Here is an 18946-nt window from a genome sequence, read left to right as displayed (position 1 = left end):
TTTTTGGGGGGGGGGTTTCGAGACAGGGTTTCTCTGTGTAGCTTTTGTGCCTGTCTTGGATCTCACTCTATAGATCAGGCTGGTCTCGAACTCACAGAGATCTGCCTGGCTCTGCCTCCCAGTGCTGGGATTAAAGGCGTGCACTACCACAAGACATCTTATATCACCAAGTAAAACCTCCAGTGAGTGCCAGGAATGAGTTACATCTTATTGTCGGCCAAAGGGGTGCCAGGAACCCTTCCTCTCTGAAATATCACAGGCAACTGTCAAGGCTATTAGTTGCTCTCTACAACCTGACAGTGAGTCCCTATTGTTGAAGACAAGGTTTACTTGTGTTATCGACAATGGAGAAACTAAGTTGGGACTCTACTAGAAGCTTTACTCCTATTGTCTAGTGTTCATGGTGCTGGAAGGTACTCTGCACACTACTGGAAAAGAACAACTATCATCAATCTCACCTAGCTATGAACCCTGTGACCTAGAACAGCAACCTGCCTGCAAGGTATACTGGTATAACAGTGGCACAAATGTTATGGGATTAATCAACCATTTTCTGACTGGATTCAGGGCCCATTCCATGAAATAAAACCCACATCTGACACTGCTAGAGTGCTCAAGAACCTGAAACTAGATAGGTCATGGGCCTGGGAGAAAACCCACTACTATTATTCTGCTAAAGGGACACAGCAATAAAATGACTCCTAATGGCATATTGCTCTACCCATAGTGCCTGGTTCAACCCCTCACCAGAGAAGCTTCTTGCAGTAGATGGTGATTAAGAGATTCACCAACAGGACAATGTACAGAGAATGAGAGACTTTGTAGCACTTAGTCCTAAATAAGTGTCTTTATCAAACCCCTCCCCTGAAGGTAGAGGGATTTAAGCATAAGAGGAGGCAGAAGGACTGTAAGAGTCAAAGATGATGGATGACTCCAAGGAAACAGTGTCTTCTGGACACAACAGGATTGATGTACATAAGAACTCAAAAACTGTGGCAGCACACCCAAGATCTGCAAAGTTCAAGCCATATGGGGTCCCATTACTGAGAGGGGGAAAATGGACACAAAGTCCCAGCTCTAACACAATAGTTATTTCTAGTCAATACCTGCTGGCAAAGGGAAAAATCAGTTTTCTACAGTGGAGTGTCACTGGATATATCAACCACATTCTAAGGTAGGTCCCATATCCAGGAGTAATTGGCCAATACAAAACAAACTCCATGATTTTTTATAGGCTTTTTGTTTGGGTACTTTTGCCTTAATGGTTTTTCTGTTTTAGTTGGGGGGGATATTGGGAGGAGCATAACACAAACATAAAACTGGATGAGTAGAGAGGCTCCTAGAGGAGTTAGGGGAGAGGAAAAACATGATCAAAATATATTTTATGAAAAAATTTTAACATAAAAAAAATGTTTCTTGGCATTACTTTTTATGTAGTACTCAAGTATACTGAAGTACAAATCAAATCAGTTACTACAAATATAGTCCCTAATAGAGTTAAAGTTAAATTGTCTATCATATTAATGAGATCTGGATCATGTTGTTCTATGTAGAGCTATAAAGGCTGCAATTGACTTAAAGCATACAAACAATATTCTCCAAATTAAGTTTTCTTTCATGATAAAAGATTTTAAAAAATCAATAGACTTGTCTGTTCGATTTATCTACAATTAAAACAGAAGTGGAAACAATACTAGAAGACATAAATGATAAAAGGAAAGAACCCTTCCCTTGATTCTACTGCCAGAGGCACATTCTAATACATCTAATTCAAGAGTTCCTGTTTATACCTATATATCCATTAACATAATCATTTTGATTATCTATTTATTTGCCTACCCCATATCTGATTACAGACTTCATGAGAGCAGGATTGTCAGTTGTTTAAAGTGCCACTTTCCCTTCAATTCCTAACACTATTTCTAGTTTCTATTCTGGTATAGAGAAAGCTACTAAATGCCCCAAGCAGCTGAATTAATTGCCAATCTCATTATTCCTGGGTAGAGTCAGGGACTGAAAGGGTACTTCTCTAAGAACTCATGTAAAAGGCTTTCTCATTTTTGGCTTACACCAATCCAAGTAAGAATACAATGCCTTTAATTGGCAATAAGCATTGCTGTTAAGTACAAAGAGATAATACTGCTGGTTTTTAACAAAATATAAAGAAAGCTCAATCTCTTTTCTTGCATCAACATCACACCCAAAGAATATGTTATTTTTGTAACAAACTTTCAGGAAGATATAAGAACTAGAGGAGAGAACATGCTGCAAACTCCTCTCCTATGGCTATAGGTAACAAATAAATAAGAAACCCAACCTAAGTAGTGCAGTGATGGCGCACACCTTTAATCTCAGCACTTGGGAGGCAGAGGCAGGTGAATCTCTGTGAGTTCGAGGCCAGCCTGGTTTACAGAGAGTTCCAAGACAACAGCCAGAGCTGTTACACAGAGAAACCTAGTCTCAAAACAAGAGGCAAGGGGTGGGGTGGTGGGGGTGGGGTGGTGGTGGGGGTGGGGATGAACCTAGAGCTATGCTTTCAGAAATACAGCACCTAGAAAGATTAATCCAACACATCAAATCTACAAAGAGTTCTCCATACAGTCCAAACTAACTGCAAGAATATTATGCTTTTACATGCTCTACGTTTTTGCCTTAGTCATTGTTCTATTGCTACGAATAGACAACATAACCAAGGCAACATTTAACTGGGGGCTTGCTTACAGTTTCAGAGGTTAGTACATTATCATCATGACAGGGAGCATGGTGGCATGCAGGTAAGCAGACTGGTGCTGGAGAAGTAGCTACATCTTGTTCTATAGGCCAAGTCTGGGCTGGCAAGGGCTTTTCAAACCTCAAAGCCCACCTCCAGTGACATACTTCCTCTAACAGTGACACACCTAATTCTTCCAATCCTTTCAAACAGTGTCACTTCCTGGTGACTAAACATTCAAATATGACCCTGTGGGGCCATTCTTATTCAAACTACCAGTATTCCTTGGTGATCTACAATCTACAGAAAGTTCTAATCATCTTTATTGAAAGACTGTCAAGGAGATGCCACAATCAAACTTAGGGTTCTTCTCTCAATAATCTCTTAGGGTTTTTTCATTAGTGTGAGAATTCAAGCCTTCTTTATTCTTGTAATATTGTTGAGTTTATATTTATTTCGTTTTTCTGAGGTACTGCAAATCAAACCAAGGGTCTCATATATGCCACTGATGTATCTAATACTGTCCTTTACTTAACAGGGGCCTTCAAAATTATGCCACAGACCTTATAAGTAACTATATTATAAGCACTGTCAATAAATGTATTTGATAAAGGTGATCATTCTCAAACCTACATAACTTTTTAATGAAGATAAATATATGACATATTTTCTTGGCTCGTGGATACTTTTACAACTAGGATTACAGTCAATCAAATAAAGGCTAAGATCAAAAGTAATTTTTAATTCCTACCGAAAGTATCTCTATGCTTTGACTTAGCAGAGCTCATTCGGGTGAAGAGAATTCTATTTCAGTAATTAACTGATAATTCCATTGCTATATTTCCTTGAAAAGTACAATACTGCATGAAAATTGGTTATGTTTAATTGATAATGCTTTAATTAAATGATGCTTAAGAATGTTCAGTATAATATCAAGGCCATCCTTGGTTAAATACTGAATCTCTGTCTAAAAGAGGGAGGAAAGGGGCAGGGAAGAGAGGGAAGAGAGAAGATGGGGAAGGGAAAGAGGGACTATATTCTGTAAGATACAAAAAACAACCAACTGTTCTGGGGAAAGGGACTCAAGTGTAGAGGTCAAATAAGTCATTTACTTTCCACCTTCTATAGAGGTGGTATTAATTATGTGCAAGTATTAACTTTCATTTTTCTGAAAGAAATATTTTGAAATACTACTTTAAGTTCCTCAGCTGTGGCCCCTGACTTTTATATCCACAGAAAATATTTACTAAACTGATAACTACTTCAATCTCCAAATTCCTAGGTAGACCTAGATTGTATTCCACTACAGAGCTAATTACCTGTGGCTGGGTTGATGCTGGCTGCAATATGAAAGTGACAAAGTGCATTGGCATGCAATGGTGTGTTCCTGTGGACATGGTGAGGATCCTGCTGATGAGGCAGATAGCCAGTATGCGCCACAAGAGCAAGTGATCTCCTCCGACCTCTACGGAAAGGTCTCAGATTTCCCTGCAGAAGTAAAAACAAAGTAAAATGACTGCTACATTAGGACTGTCAGAATGGATATGTGTGCTATTTTACGTAGATTTATAGATATAAAAATACCTCTGTAGAGCGAATTTGAATCCTGAAGAATAAGTATCTGTCCTACTCTTTCCATATTTGTTTTTCAACTCTAAAATCCACTTCCAGAACTTAAAAGTAAAAAAATAAAAACCAATCAGACAACTAACAAAACAAAAACCAATAGTGTGGGCATAATGATGGACACTAGGAATCTCAGCACCTGGAAGAGAGGCACGAAGACTTCTGACTGAGTTCTAGGCTAGCCTGGTCTATACAGTCAGCTTGCCAGTGCTATAGAGTAAGACCTTGTCTCCAAAAATAAAACAAAGTAACAACCAAGATGTTGTCTGTGTATTGTCTTTGTCCACAGCTTACCCTCTGTTAACTATGAAGCAGTAAATGATATTACCATCATGTACTAAGTTATCTGATCTTATGTGGTATCCAGCTTAAACACTGCTATTTTAATATTTCATAATATAAAATAGTTCATATAGAACCTAACTAAGGTTATCTAGTCAGTAAGAATCAAAGTAGAATATAGATTCCTAGTCTAACACTTTATTACACAAGGCCATTCTGTTGTTGAATATACAATACAGCTTAATTAGACTCTGAGCCATTAGAAAAATACTTGTTCATTCCGGCAGTGGTGGCACACTCCTTTAATCCTAGCACTTAGGAGGCAGAGGCAGGTGGATCTCTGTGAGTTCGAGGCCAGCCTGGGCTACAGAGTGAGTTCCAGGACAGCCAAGACGGTTTCACAGAGAAACTGTCTTGAAACAACAAAACAAAACAAACAAAAACACTTATTCAGCTGGTCATGGTGGTGCACGCTTTTAATCCCAGCACTCTTGAGGAGGAGGCAGGAGAATTTATGTGACTTTGAGCCCATCCTGGTTTCCATAGTGAGTTCTAGGGCAGCCAGAGGTACATAATGAGCCCGTCACAAAAAAACAAAAGGGAAAAAAAGTTGCTCTGTGGTAGTTGGAATGTAAATGGCCCCCATAAGCTCACAGGGAGTGACACTATTAGGAAGTACGTGTGGCTTTGATGGAGGCGGTATGGCCTTTTTGGATGAAGTGTGTCACTGTTGGGGGGGGGGGTGCTCAAGCTATGTCCAGTGTCTATTTCCTGTGGCCTACATAAGGATCAAGATGTGGGGCTCTCAGCTCCGTCTCCAGCACCATGTTTGCCTACACAGCTATGCTCCACCACAATAATAATGGACTAAATCTCTCAAAACAGTAAGCCACCTCAATTAAATGTTTTCCTTGATATGAATTGCCATGGTCATGGTCTCTTCACATCAATAGAAACCCTAAGACATGCCCTATATACATACAAATTTAAAGACAAATCATGTTCCAGACACTTCATGTTTTAATATTAAGAAAACAGTAAAAAGCCAGGTGTGTTGATGCACACCTTTAATCCCAGAACTTGGGAGGCAGAGGGAGAAGCAGGCAGATCTCTGAATTCCAAGCCAAGAAAAAAGAAAGAAAGAGGAAGTGGAGGGGAGGAGAGGGGCAAAGGGATGGGAGGGGGGAAGGGAAAAGGAGGGGAGGAAGAGGAGAAGAGATACTGAGTCAGTATTTTTATTCTATTTTCAATGAGAAATGGACTCACACTTATAATCCCAGAACACAAGAGACTGAGACAGGATGACTGGCATGAGACTGACATCATCCTGGAACTACAGTGTAAGACTTCATTTCCAAAGAGCAAAATTTGTTGTATATTCAATTAGCCCAAACATCAAACATTGACTTTTACTGTCAATGCTTGTAAAATAAACACTTGTGCTCTGGTGGGTCTGAAAATAACAAAGGGTACAGCAGGATATAATAAACAAGTAAGTGCTAAGAGAAAATAAATTTTATAGTCAAATCTTTGCATTCTCAGATTTTACATTTGCTAAGTCAATTGTTACCATCATTGTGCTATTGGTTAAGCTAAGATTAATTAATTAGTAATTAATCTCATAATTAAAGACAGTTTATGCATTATAAAAAATACTTAAGTGTATTTTCTTAATAAGATAAAAGGAACATTTCTGATAACTGTTTTCCTAAGATACACTACTTATATTACTGTGTAGTAAAAAATAAGTAAAATAAAGAAAATGCATAAAAGATTTTAAAATCTATAGGAAACACATAACATAATAAAAACACTTACTTCTAGAGCACTTTGAACTCGGTCTTTACTGGAAGCATTTCTCTTGAAGTTATTTGTTAAATTAAGTGGTTCACACCAGTGGTTGCAGTCACCTCCATATAGCAAGCACTCATTTGGTAAAAATGTTTCTACCCAAAGACGACACACATTATCTTTACAGCAAGTCAAGAGTACGTTACATACAGAAGCCCTGAGGAATACAAATATTTTAGAGACAATACTAATTATATAGCACTGTATTAAACATTCTGCAGTGTTTCTATACATATTTCAACACATAGCTAATACTAATAAGAGAGGCATAGAGATGCTTAAGAGTTAGGTAGCTGCTCCTCTAGAGAACCAGGGTTTGATTTCCAGCACTAATTAAGTCCAGTTAACACCAGTTCCAGGGAACCCAATACCTTCTGCTAGCCTCCAAGGGCACTGTACAAACATATATGCAAGCAAAACATCTGTATGTATAAAATCTTAAAAAAATTGAAGAGAATGTGTATTGATTTCACAACAGAAAATGTTTACCAACCTATTTCTTCTTTGTCTAGAAGAAAATAGTTCTTGTTATATAATCTAAGATTTTTATTACACCTCATTTGACAAGCACAAACAATGTTCCTAGTAAAACTTCCCTATTTATTCAGTGAGTGGCCATTATTTTAACTATTTCATAATACTTTCTGCAAAGCACAAACTCATTAAGAAACTGGTTTAACCATATAGTATACGTATCTTCTTCTTGCCTGTCTAGGCTCAAAGCAGTGATGGGCAAGAGAATTCCTGACAGACCTGCACTAACTAAATCCATCCTTAATAATTCTGAACTTTTGGTTATTTCCTTTTATGACATCCTCAAAATAAAAGTATATACAGCCATTACCATCAAAGAAATCTATTACCAGATAATTTAGCAAAATGAAAGGAAGCAAGGGAGCAAGGGTGAGCAGTAAAACCAAGAACAGAAGGGAAAAAAGCTAAGAGGAATAAAATTATTCTACAGTAATCACCTTGACATCCATCTCTATATAATTAAAAAGAACAAGAAGCAAAAAAGAAAAATGCAGCAAAACCCCTGCTTGTCTTGATTATTCTGTCAACATCAACTTCCCCAATCCATTTTCTCACCTCTTTCCCTGTCTGACCCTCACCTACCTTTATCTGTCTACTCCTGTGCATTCCTCTTTTCCATGACTTCTCCATTCTCCCCTTTCTCTGTCCTCTGACATCATTCTCGGCCTCTCTGGGCCATGTTTTCTTTTCATCTGCCCTGTCTGCCCCTCACCTCACTCTTTGGATTTCTTCTTGAACCTCTTGCTTACTCCTCACATCACCCTAACATTCATTCATCCCTTTCCATTTTCCCCTTCCTTTCTTCTATGCCTTGCCTATACTTATTTCCTCTATCTTATGTACTCATATATACAGACCATAGCAATGAATTTAAAATAAGCAAATATATCAAGAGGAAAGTAAATCAAAAAACAACAACAAAAGTCAAAGGTTCAAAAGACAATACCAAAAGTTCAAGGTTCATACTGTCAATGAGTAACAAGCAGAGTAGGAACACTTGTAAAGGAAAAGTAGAAGGTAGTAATTTAAGGGTGGAACAGACGGCAATCAAATGAAGTCAAATAAGAGAAACGAAACAAGTCAGAAAGGTCACAAATCAAAAGCAGGAGACAGCAATGATCTTAATGTGTGTACAGCTTAACTGACTCCTTCAGTTGTCTAGTCAATCTGAACAACTGGCAGGTCACAAATCAAAAGCAGGAGACAGCAATGATCTTAATGTGTGTATAGCTTAACTAACTCCTCCAGCTGTCTAGTCAATCTGAACAACTGGCAGGTCATATACAAAGGGTAGAGAGACAATGCATGTCTTTGGCAGTGTTCCCTTGCCCCCACCTCATGCTAATAGACTCCCCTCCTCACTTCTTTTACATTTATTATATCCTTGATGTCTATGACAGTGGTTCTCAACCTTCCTAATGCTGCAACCCTTTAATACAGTTCCTCAACTTGTGGTGACCCCTGACCATAAAATTATTTTTGTAGCTACTTTATAATTGTAATTTTGTTACTGTTATGAACCATAATGTAAATATCTGTGTTTTCCTATTTTCTTAGGTGACCTCTATGAAAGAACGCAACCCTGACCTACAGGCTGAGAACCACTGGTCTATCATATTATACAAAGCACACACAGCACATACAACCAGCAACAAACAATAGGTTTAATCTCACAGAAAGCAATCCTGTGATGGGTTATTTGTCCCCAACATCTGCCCTATACTGATGAAACAACAAGCTAAGGTGGTTTTGCAACTGGTTATCTTCAGCCAACTTTTGGAGATTCAGCAGGGTATTACCAAATCTCCCAACCTGTCCTATATTCATCACTTTTTAAATAGTAAAGTATACACTTACTACACAAACATGTCTACTGTTCCTTCTCAATCCAACAGTCTCTCTGCATTCAACTTTGCCACATTAAAAAGGAAAAGAGAAAGAGAGAGAGACAATAACATAATAAAATGGCCCCAAGGCACATTGCACGTGCCCCTAAATGTCTCAGTTTTAGGCATCTGCTTCAGCCTTCACTGTGATGAGTTCTGTCAAAACTTAAGCAAGCTAAGTCAATCCTCAAAAAAATTCAGTAATTCATAAGCCTGTTTAGTATTTTGATGGTTGTAGCATCAAGAAATGAAAATTTTCACTTACTATGCATCAGAATAAATTAGTTTCTGTAAAACAGTACTCTTCAGATAGGTTTAAAAGACAAATTTGTGATGACCAAGCTGGAGTCACTCACAACTTTCAAAGTAAGAGTTAACATACACAATAAAATCATTTTATTCAAAACACATTTTTATGTATGTAGGCAACAGAGTACTAGAAAAGTGAACCTGAGGTGAGGTTCCTTCAGCTGACAATACTGATTACCCAGACCATTCTCTCTTAGCTTGAAGACTCTGACACAAATTAAGAACAGAACCATTCTTTTCCTAGAGTTTCTCTTCTACACCTCAATTTGACTAGAGGGCTAGAAGAAGGTCAGTAACTCCTACGCTGGAGCTCAAAAATCTAGGTATATTCTGTTGGTTCACAAGAGCAAAATAAAGTCAACAAATGACTTAGGTACATTCCTGCAATTCTACTTGAACGTCTCCAAGCTAAAACGCAACAGCACTACAAAGGTTAGAGACAGGTACCCAAATTAGCATTGCCATGTAGTTAGTACAAGATGGATTTTTCGATGTACTTACTAGATCTATGTAACTTACCATAAGAACACATAAACATTCTAAGTGATAGTAAGATTTTCAAGGACCACAGAAAAGAACAGTACCAATAGGCACATATTTCTGAGCTTCTATGGGTTAAACTAACTCAGAGCACGATAATATAAAGAATTAACTCTATTTTCCTCAAGATGTCCTTTCAATAAAAGGTATTTTTTTTGTTTGTTTGTTTGTTTTAAAAAAGGATGCCAGAATCTACAACAGAAAGTACAAAATGAAGAAAATAACTGTCAAACAATCCATACAAACAGCAATCTATATGAGGAAATAGAATAGAAGAGAAAACATCAAGAGCCGGGTGGTGGTGGCACACGCCTTTAATCCCAGCACTCGGGAGGCAGAGCCAGGTGGCTCTCTGTGAGTTCGAGGCTAGCCTGGTCTACAGAGCAAGATCCAGGACAGGCACCAAAACTATACAGAGAAACCCTGCCTCCAAAAAATAAAATAAATAAAAAAAAAGAACAGAAAACAAAAACATGTAGAATTCTATGATAAAGACATCTGATATGGAAATAAATTATCTTGGTCTTAAATTCCCTTTGAGGTTCTTATACTAAGCATTAATCATACTTGACCAGACATGTGCAGCCTGGAACAATTGACTATTACCCTAATTTTCAAAGGTTCCAAGTCAGAAAACCAGTCAAATTGGTAATGCTCCCTTAACACACAGTGAAATCACAACCAATCAACTGACCTTGGCATATATTTGCTTGTTTTCCGCCAGGAAAATCCATTTACAGCTCGTGGATGGGCCAGATACACAAAAGAAAAGTCAATTTCTCCTTGGGATTGTTTTTCTGAATCTTTATCTGGGGAGGTAACAGCTGGTCGCCAGTTTTCTACATTATACCATACTTTTAGAAGACAGTCATCCTAAGGAGAAAAAAAAGTATACAATGACCATATAACCTCGTACATTATTCAGGAAAAATAAAATTAAGGGCTTCTTTTCCTTAAGCCAAAAATCAAGGAAGAGTGCAATACTAAAAAGAATAAGTCAGTTAATATTTATAAGTTCAAAAATAAAAGTACAGGAGGCTGGAGATAGCTCAATGGTTAGAGTGTGTGCTCCATAAGCAGGAGGATCTGAATTTGACTCTCCAGAACCCACATAAAAAAGTCAGGTGCCACAGTGCTTGCCTATAATCCCCGTTGAGAAGGCAGGGACAGGAGACCCTGGAGCTTTCTGGCCAGCCAATCCAATCTAGCCCACACTGAGATTCAGGCTCAATTAGAAAATACGGTGGATACTCATCATGAAAGACACTACTTGGTTTCTGGCCTTTATTCTTTGTGCACAAGCCTGCACACATACCACATACACATGTGCACACAAGGGTGGGTGTACACATAGTCTTAAAATATAATATAGTACAGACACACAATTCTACAACAGTATTTTCAAAATTTACCTTTCCAGCAGTGGCAAAAAATTCTCCATCTGGAGAAAATTTCATTAAATGGACTTGGGAAGCGGTTCTGTAAATTAAACAGAGAAGGGATAGTCAGCAAGGAAACTAGGTTCAAAATAATTAGCAATATTCAAATTAAACTCCAGCAATTTCTTATTCTTAGAGAATTTTTTTGGTAAGAGTTTCACACTCATTTCCCCGCCCCTTCCCCCTTATAAGACGAGGTCTTGCAATATGGTTCAGGTTAGGTCTTAATACCAGGTTAAGCAGCCCCCTGCCTCTACAACACATAGCTAGAACTACAGAGTACCACTCCTGACTCTAAAGGTTGACTCAAGTATTTTGTTGCTGAGAAATTTTTGTATGGTGATATTTTATTTGTGCTGAAATGTGATTTTATTTGTATGTTAATAAATAAAGTTACCTGGGGGTCAGAGCTAATAGCAAGCCATAGCAGAAGTCTGGCAGTGGTAGCACATGCCCTTAATCCCGATCACATGACAGGCAAATTCTGTGTGTTCAAGGACTCCACCAGCATGGAGACACACGCCTTTAATCTTAATACCAACCACAAAAGACCTGGAGGTCTGTATAGACAGGCAGTGACAAGGAGGTCATGTGGTTGGGTTTACAACCAATGAGAAGGCAGAACAGAAAGTCAATAAAATGACAGATACACAGGAAGTAGCTCTCTTTCTCAGGGGAAGGACAGCAGCGGCAGCAAAGGGTAAGAAGGTGGTTTTAAGTCTCAGCTCTTAGCTACTGCTCTGACCTCTTGGGCTTTTAACTCTGCATTTGGCTCTGTGTTTCTTATTTAATAAGACCGTTACATCTACATTTTTGTTAGTTTTGGTTTTTGTTTTTTTTTTTGCTTTTTTGTTGTCAGAGATTGAACTCAAGGGGTCTACATATGCTAAGTACATGCTTCACTAGGGACCTTCTCCAGATCCCTAACTTTTAAGCATATTCCAAAAAAGAACAAGTTACTAAGACAAAAACTTAAATATAAAATACATATTTCTAAGTCATGCAAATGTAGGTAATTCCAGCATTCAGAGGCAAACTTAAGAATACTGCAAGTTTCAGGCCAATGTGGCCTACATCATGACTACTTTAGGCAAGCAACGGATGTATGGTGAGGCTGTCTCAAAAACCAAACCTAGAGCAGTGGAAACTCCCTGGAATCTAGAAGGAGTGACCCTAGCTAAGTCTCCTAAAAAGGGGGATACAGAGCCCAAATTGGCCACCTTCGATAACCAGGCTAGGCTCCCAGCAGCGGGACTGGGACATCAACCCAACCACAAAACCTTTGACCTACAATCTGTTCAGCCTGCAAGATATGCTGGGGCAATGATGGCATAAAGCTTGTGCAAGTGGCAACCCATGACTGGTTCAACTTCAGACCTATGCCACGAGAGGGAGCCCATGCCCAACACTGCCTGTATGGCCAGGAACCAGAGGCAGGACAGCCCAGAGACACTGGGTAAAACTAAACATGGTGGCAAAAAAAAAAAAAAAAAGAAGAAAGAAATGATTCCTAATAATCTTCTGTTATGCTCATAAATCGGTGCCTAGCCAATTGTCATCAGAGGAGTGTCATCCAACAACCAATGGGAGTAGATAGAGAGACCCACTGCCAAATACTACGAGGAGCCAGGGGACCCACCCCTGCTCCAAGAAGAGGGAGAGGAAGGACTGTAGGAGCCAGAGGGGTTAAGGCCATGAGAATATGGCCCAGAGAATCAACTAAGCAAGGTTCATAGAGACTCACAGAAACTGAAGCAACAACCATGGACCCTGTATGGGTCTAAGCTAGGTCCTCTCCATATATCTTACAGTTGTGTAGCTTGGTGTTCTTGTGGGACTCCCAACAACGTGTGATAAGTCTAATTCTCTTGCCTGCATTTGGGACTCTCTTCCTCTACTGGGTGGCCAAGTCCAGCTATGGTATGAGGGCTTGTGCCCAGTCTTATTGTATCTTCTTAGGCCACGTTCAGAGGATATCCCTAGGAGGGCTGATCATTTCTTTTTTTAAGGGAAAGAGAGGAGGAGTTGATCTAAGTCTGAGGGAGAGGGGAGATTAGAGAGGGACTGAGAGGAGTGGAGGGAGAGGAAACTGAGGTCAGAATATAATGTTTAAGAGAAGAATAACAATGAAAAACAAATGAAAAACAATTTCCTAAGAATCATACAAGTAATAATTGTATAAAACTTTATAAGCCCAACACCAAAGTAACAGCAATTTCCCCTTAAAGGTGAGAGAATTGTTTCCATTTCTAATGCTCAATGCTCCAATATACATTTTTCAGACAACAGTGTTTTTAAGTGAATTTTGCCTTCATCTGGGATAATATTTACTTAATGAAAGACTTCATGTGTGTTAAAAGAATTTAAATAATCATGAACTCAACTACCCACCTCTGCCTACCTATTTAGTGCATACTTGCCTTTTCTTCTCAAAGAAATTTTGTCTCATTATCCCATATTGCCTTCCATCCTTAACACTCATATACATTGGAAACCCCCAGTATTATCAACGCTTTCCTTTTCTTCATCCAAATTCATGCTTAGCTAGATCTCTGTCAGACTGATTAGCAAAGAATGCCAAGTAGGCTTTTTCCTTCTTTTGGGTGCAGTGCTGGGAGCAAACCTAGGGCTTAATGTATGCTAGCGAAGCATTAGAGCACTGAGCTCTATCCCCAGCCAACAAGAGGACTTCTATTGTAATTCTTTTACAATACAAGTACCCCCTACCTTTTACACATACTAAATAGATTCAAAACAGATGGATGAAGAGAAGGAAATGCAATCACCTATAGTATCATTAATATCACAGTATTCTTCCTCAGACATACATCAGTCAACCTATCAGTATATAGATTTTTCACACCTTTTCTTTCCAATCCCCTCCCATCTACTTTCTACAGAAGAGGAATGGAAGGACAGGTTGGAAACACGATCATACTTAGTGGGAAGCAAAATCATATTTCTAGTTTACATTGTACCAGCATTTACTTATTTACAAATGTGAACATTTCTGCATCTAGACGCATAAGAGGTGTTTATGTGTCTAAGAATACAGACCTATGTCATTATTTCATTGGCTTATGGTTTTCCAGGGTACACCACACAATGATTTGAAATATTTACTAGTTCACAACTATTTTCTCAGTTTTTCTGCAACAACAAAGTGATGCAATGAACATTCATACACACTCTGTGTGTGTGTGTGTGTGTGTATGTGTATGTGTGAGTGTATGTGTGTGTGTAAAAGCAAGCAAACATTCACGCTCACATCATTACCAAAAGCAACTTAAGAAATGAGTTTGTTTCATCTTAAAGCTTACTGCCCATCATGAAGGGAAGTCAGGAGAGAAATGCAAGGCAGGAATCTGCACATAGGAACTAAAGCAGAGGCCATGGAGGAATGCTGCTTGCTAGCTTGCTCCTCTTGGCTTTCTTCATTTGCTTTCTTATACACCCTAAGGTCCTGCCCAGTAACAGCACCACCTACAGTGGACAGGACCCACTCACAACAAATATCAACCAGGAAAATGCCCCCACATGCTTGCCTAAAGGGCATTCTGATGGGGGCATTTACTCAATTGAGGTTCCCTTTTCTCAGATGACTAGCTTGTGTCAAGTTGACAAAAACCTGGCCAACACAGATATTTTACTCTATCTCTTATCACCTTATTTTTTGAGACAGTATCTCTCACTGAACCCAGAGCTTGACTTTCAGCTAGACTGGCTGGCTAGTCAACAAGCCCTTGGATCCTCCTGTTGCTGGCCTCCTACCTCTCACACTGAGATTATACATGTGTGTTATTATGTTTGTCTTTTACATGGATGCAGGACATCCAAACTCAGGTCCTCATGCATGTATAGTAAACATTTACACAACTTAGCCATCTCTCCAGCCTGTACACTCATCACTCACCTGGTTAATCGTTGATATATTCTTAAACTAAATTGTGAAAAATGTGCCAAGAGCAGCTGGCTTGTAATCCCAGCACTCAAGAGACTGGGGCATAGGAGTTTGAGTTCAGGGCCAGCATAGTAAGACCCTTGTCTTTTCTTAAAACAACTATAGTAGCCTTTCTAAAAGCAAAACAAATCTTAGTATTCCTACTTAATTCCTCAGAAACTTCTGGATTCCTTCACAGTAAACAAAAAGACAAAGGCATCTGGATATGGTGGCTGTAGCAGTTTCAATGACAATGTTCCCATGGGTCATAGTCTGAATACTTGGTTGTCCCCTGGTGGAACTGATTGTGAAGGATTAGGGGTGTGATCTTGTTGGAGATGTGTCACTGGGTTCAAGTTTTGAGGTTTCAAAAGACTTGCGCCACTGCCAGTGTGTGCTTTCTGCCTCCTTTTGCGAATCAAGACGTGAGCACTGCTGTGGGATGTCTTTCTGTACACTGTGAATATGTGTTGCTCTCACTGGCTGATAAATATAGCTGTTTTGTCAATGGTGAGGAAGAATAAGGTTAGGCAGTACATTCAAACTGAAGACAGAGAGGAAGAAGGGTGGAGTCAGGAGAGACACCAGCCTGCCACTCAAGGAGCAACAAGATGCCAGCAGACCAGTAGTGCCACCGCCATATAGCAATATACAGATTAATACAAATGGGTTAATTTAAGATGAAAGAGCTAGCTAGCAAGAAGCCTCAGTCATAGGCCACACAATTTGTAATTTGTGTTTACTTGGGAACAAGTAGCTGCGGGACCAGGTGGGACACAGGAAAACTAGCTACATCTGGTGTTCCAATGTGGGGCAAGATTTCCACCTAAAACCAGTGAAAGCTTTAAAAAAGGATTCTAAAATGGAGCCAAAAGCAGCTTCCTAGTTCGTGTCTCTCATGGGGGCCACAGGACAGAGACACTATAGCATTTGAGCTTGAGCACAGCATGGTGGATTCTCTGCCACAGTACACAGAGGTGTCTCCAAACTGCACAGCGCACTGTGTGGTGGATTTAGCTTTTACTAGTATAGACAAAATAAATAAATAAATAAAATAAAAATAAAAATAAAAGGTTTCTGGACTACATGCTGCTCAATGGAAGCACAGACCCACTGCTTCCCAGAGTTGGCAGTGAGCATGGCTCCTAGAGCTGGCGGTAAACATACCTCTGCTATGTTGGGAAACCGAATGCGGCAGAGTCAACAGCCAAAGCCACCGCACAGCTTAGGAGTTTAAAATCTTTCCTGGACAGAAAAAGATTATAGATACACAATAAGACAGATTCAGATAGAATAAACCTCAAAAAGGTTTACAGTGTGTATAAAATGTATGTAGATTTGGAAGAGAGAGGAAAATGAGTATAGGCAGTTATAAAAAGAAATAAATAGTTTTTAAAAATAAAGTCTTTAAAGAGACAGTAAAAATAATATAAAAGAAATAAGGCACATAAAGATGGAGAATACACAAAGAGTCTGAATTATGCATATTGTGTTTTCTTTAAATTTATTGACTGTTAATGAGCTAACTGCAGAAAGACATTTGATTGTAAAGGCTGCTAAGTTAAATATATATATATATATATATATATATATATATATATATATATTTTAAAGGTATCTTGACTTCAAAATTTGGATCTAAGGATATGTTGCTTTGGAAAAGAGGCTCTGCTTTTGTTTGCACAGGAAGCAAGAGGTTATGGATGTGTTCCAGGTTAAGATGGATCAGATTTGATCAAGCCAGACCTCCTGAACCTTGACAGATGGTATCTATCAACAAAGGTTATATAGCTGGTCTTCCCAGGGCTTGACTATTATCTCGAATTTTCTCAGGATTCCCATAAGATTGCCAGGACCCTCAATCAGCAGGAAATAGTAAGAAAAGCTACACCCAAATTCCCAAAACACTGTTTATAAATGTTTATTTTATTTAAAGGAGATTTATTATAAATGCAATCTCTTTCTAAAGCAGAAAAGGAGATATAGCTATGATAGGGTAAAAGGGTAGATTATTAAATCTACTTTTAAAAAGCAACAACTTGTCTGAAATATTTTACACTGTTATGGATTTTAATTTATTGATACAAATTTAAAGTTAATTTTGTTATACTGTATGTATATTTCTTCTCTTGTTTAAGGTATTATGTTTATGCAATTCATTTAAAATTGTAATATATAATTAAGAACTACAGATTAATAATCATTTATGATAATCAAATATATAGTCAAGTTAGTTAAGGTATACAAAGATATATTTCAATTAGGTAGGTAGTCTTCAAACACTGAAGTGTTTGAAAAGACTTACAGAATATGGCATTTAAAATGTTTTAAAAACTTAAGACTTTTCTGGACAGTGAGACACATCTGCTCCTGGCAGTACCAGTTACTTCAGAGAAGATGATGGGCATCAAAGAAACTCCATATGGAGTTTGCTTTCTTTATGGCAAAAGTTAGCCATTTGGGCAAGAAACTGCTTTTGCCTGGACTGCTTGAAAATATGCTATATAAACTGTACATGTACCCATAAGAAAATGACCACTGAAATTTGCCAATTCAAGGCAAGAGGGTCCTTCAAGTTTCTGCTTCACAGAAAAAACTGCCAGACATTCTGCAGGACACAAAGGAAAGTGACTGATGAACTCTGCCAATAGGCAAGACAATCTTCCAAATTTCATGCTTCACTAAAAAGTCTGCCAGAGACTCTAGGCCTTTAGGCTGAAGATGGATGCCCCAATGTTGTAGAGGAACTTTGGATGACTGTCCAGGCAGCCAGATGTCTCTGTCATTTCTAGAATTTTGGAAGTTGCTTACAATGCACTTCCTGTTTACTTAGGTTTTATATATATATATATATATATATATATATATATATATATATATATATATGGTCTTTGATGGAGTTGAAGACTAGAAAGTTTAATTATAGTTTTCCTTAGTTATGATAAAAGGTGAATTAAATATAAAACTTTAGACTCACAAATATAGAATAGAATATTTTCTTTAATTTTACCAAATACAAATAGACTAGATATTGTAACTGCAATTATTGCTTGATAACTGTTTTGTTATATACAATTTTACTATGTTAAAGTTAAAAACCTTCCTTTTTGATTAGACAGAAAAGGGGAAGTGCTGTGGGATGTCTTTCTGTACACTGTGAATATGTGTTGCTCTCACTGGCTGATAAATATAGCTCTTTTGCCAATGGTGAGGCAGAATAAGGTTAGGCAGTACATTCAAACTGAAGACAGAGAGGAAGAAGGGTGGAGTCAGGAGAGACACCAGCCTGTTGCCCAAGGAGGAACAAGATGCTAGCAGACCAGTAACGCTACCGCCATATGGCAATATATAGATTAATAGAAATGGGTTAATTTTAGAAGAAAGAGCTAGCTAGCATGAAGCCTGAGCCATAGGCCATACAGTTTGTAATTAATATAAGCCTCTGTGTGTTTACTTGGGACCAAGAGGCTGTGGGACCAGGTGGGACACAGGAAAACTTCCAATTACAAGCTTTCAGCTGTTCCTGCCACCATGCCTTTGTTCCACCATCATGGACTCTAATCTTCTGACACTATAAGCAAGCCCAACTAAACACTTTATTTTACAAGTTGCCTTGGCCATGGTGTTTTGTCACAGCAACAGGAAAGTAAATAAGCCAGTAGTAATGCCAATAGTCCCAGCTACTGAGGAGACTGAGGCAGGAGGATCACTTTAGTGTGTAAGACCAGCCTGAGCAACATAGCAAGAGATTTCCCTCCTCCCCAAATGTCCTCACAATGATGTATAAACAGTTCTCCTCTATCATTCTGTGTCTTGCTCATGTCACTCT

At 38.6% G+C, this 18946-nt stretch overlaps 1 protein-coding gene across 3 annotated transcripts in view; it reads right to left on the bottom strand.

Moving 5' to 3' along the window:
• Window positions 1-18946, bottom strand: part of Dmxl1 (Dmx like 1) — a 153086-nt gene that overhangs the window by 111653 nt on the left and 22487 nt on the right. For all 3 annotated transcript variants that reach the window (XM_052742166.1, XM_052742167.1, XM_052742168.1), the window contains exons 6-9: window positions 11151-11217; window positions 10433-10611; window positions 6437-6626; window positions 4030-4198 (exon numbers count right to left, since the gene is read on the bottom strand). In XM_052742166.1, the coding sequence (XP_052598126.1) occupies window positions 4030-4198; window positions 6437-6626; window positions 10433-10611; window positions 11151-11217 (605 nt within the window). The remainder of the gene's footprint in view (window positions 1-4029; window positions 4199-6436; window positions 6627-10432; window positions 10612-11150; window positions 11218-18946) is intronic.

This window comes from Peromyscus californicus, unplaced genomic scaffold (genome assembly GCF_007827085.1).
Source record: "Peromyscus californicus insignis strain IS unplaced genomic scaffold, ASM782708v3 Scaffold_17__1_contigs__length_78620276, whole genome shotgun sequence".
NCBI classification, from domain to species: Eukaryota; Metazoa; Chordata; class Mammalia; order Rodentia; family Cricetidae; genus Peromyscus; species Peromyscus californicus.
Note: the sequence above shows the minus strand (reverse complement) of the source record. Positions and strands in the feature narration are given on the sequence as shown.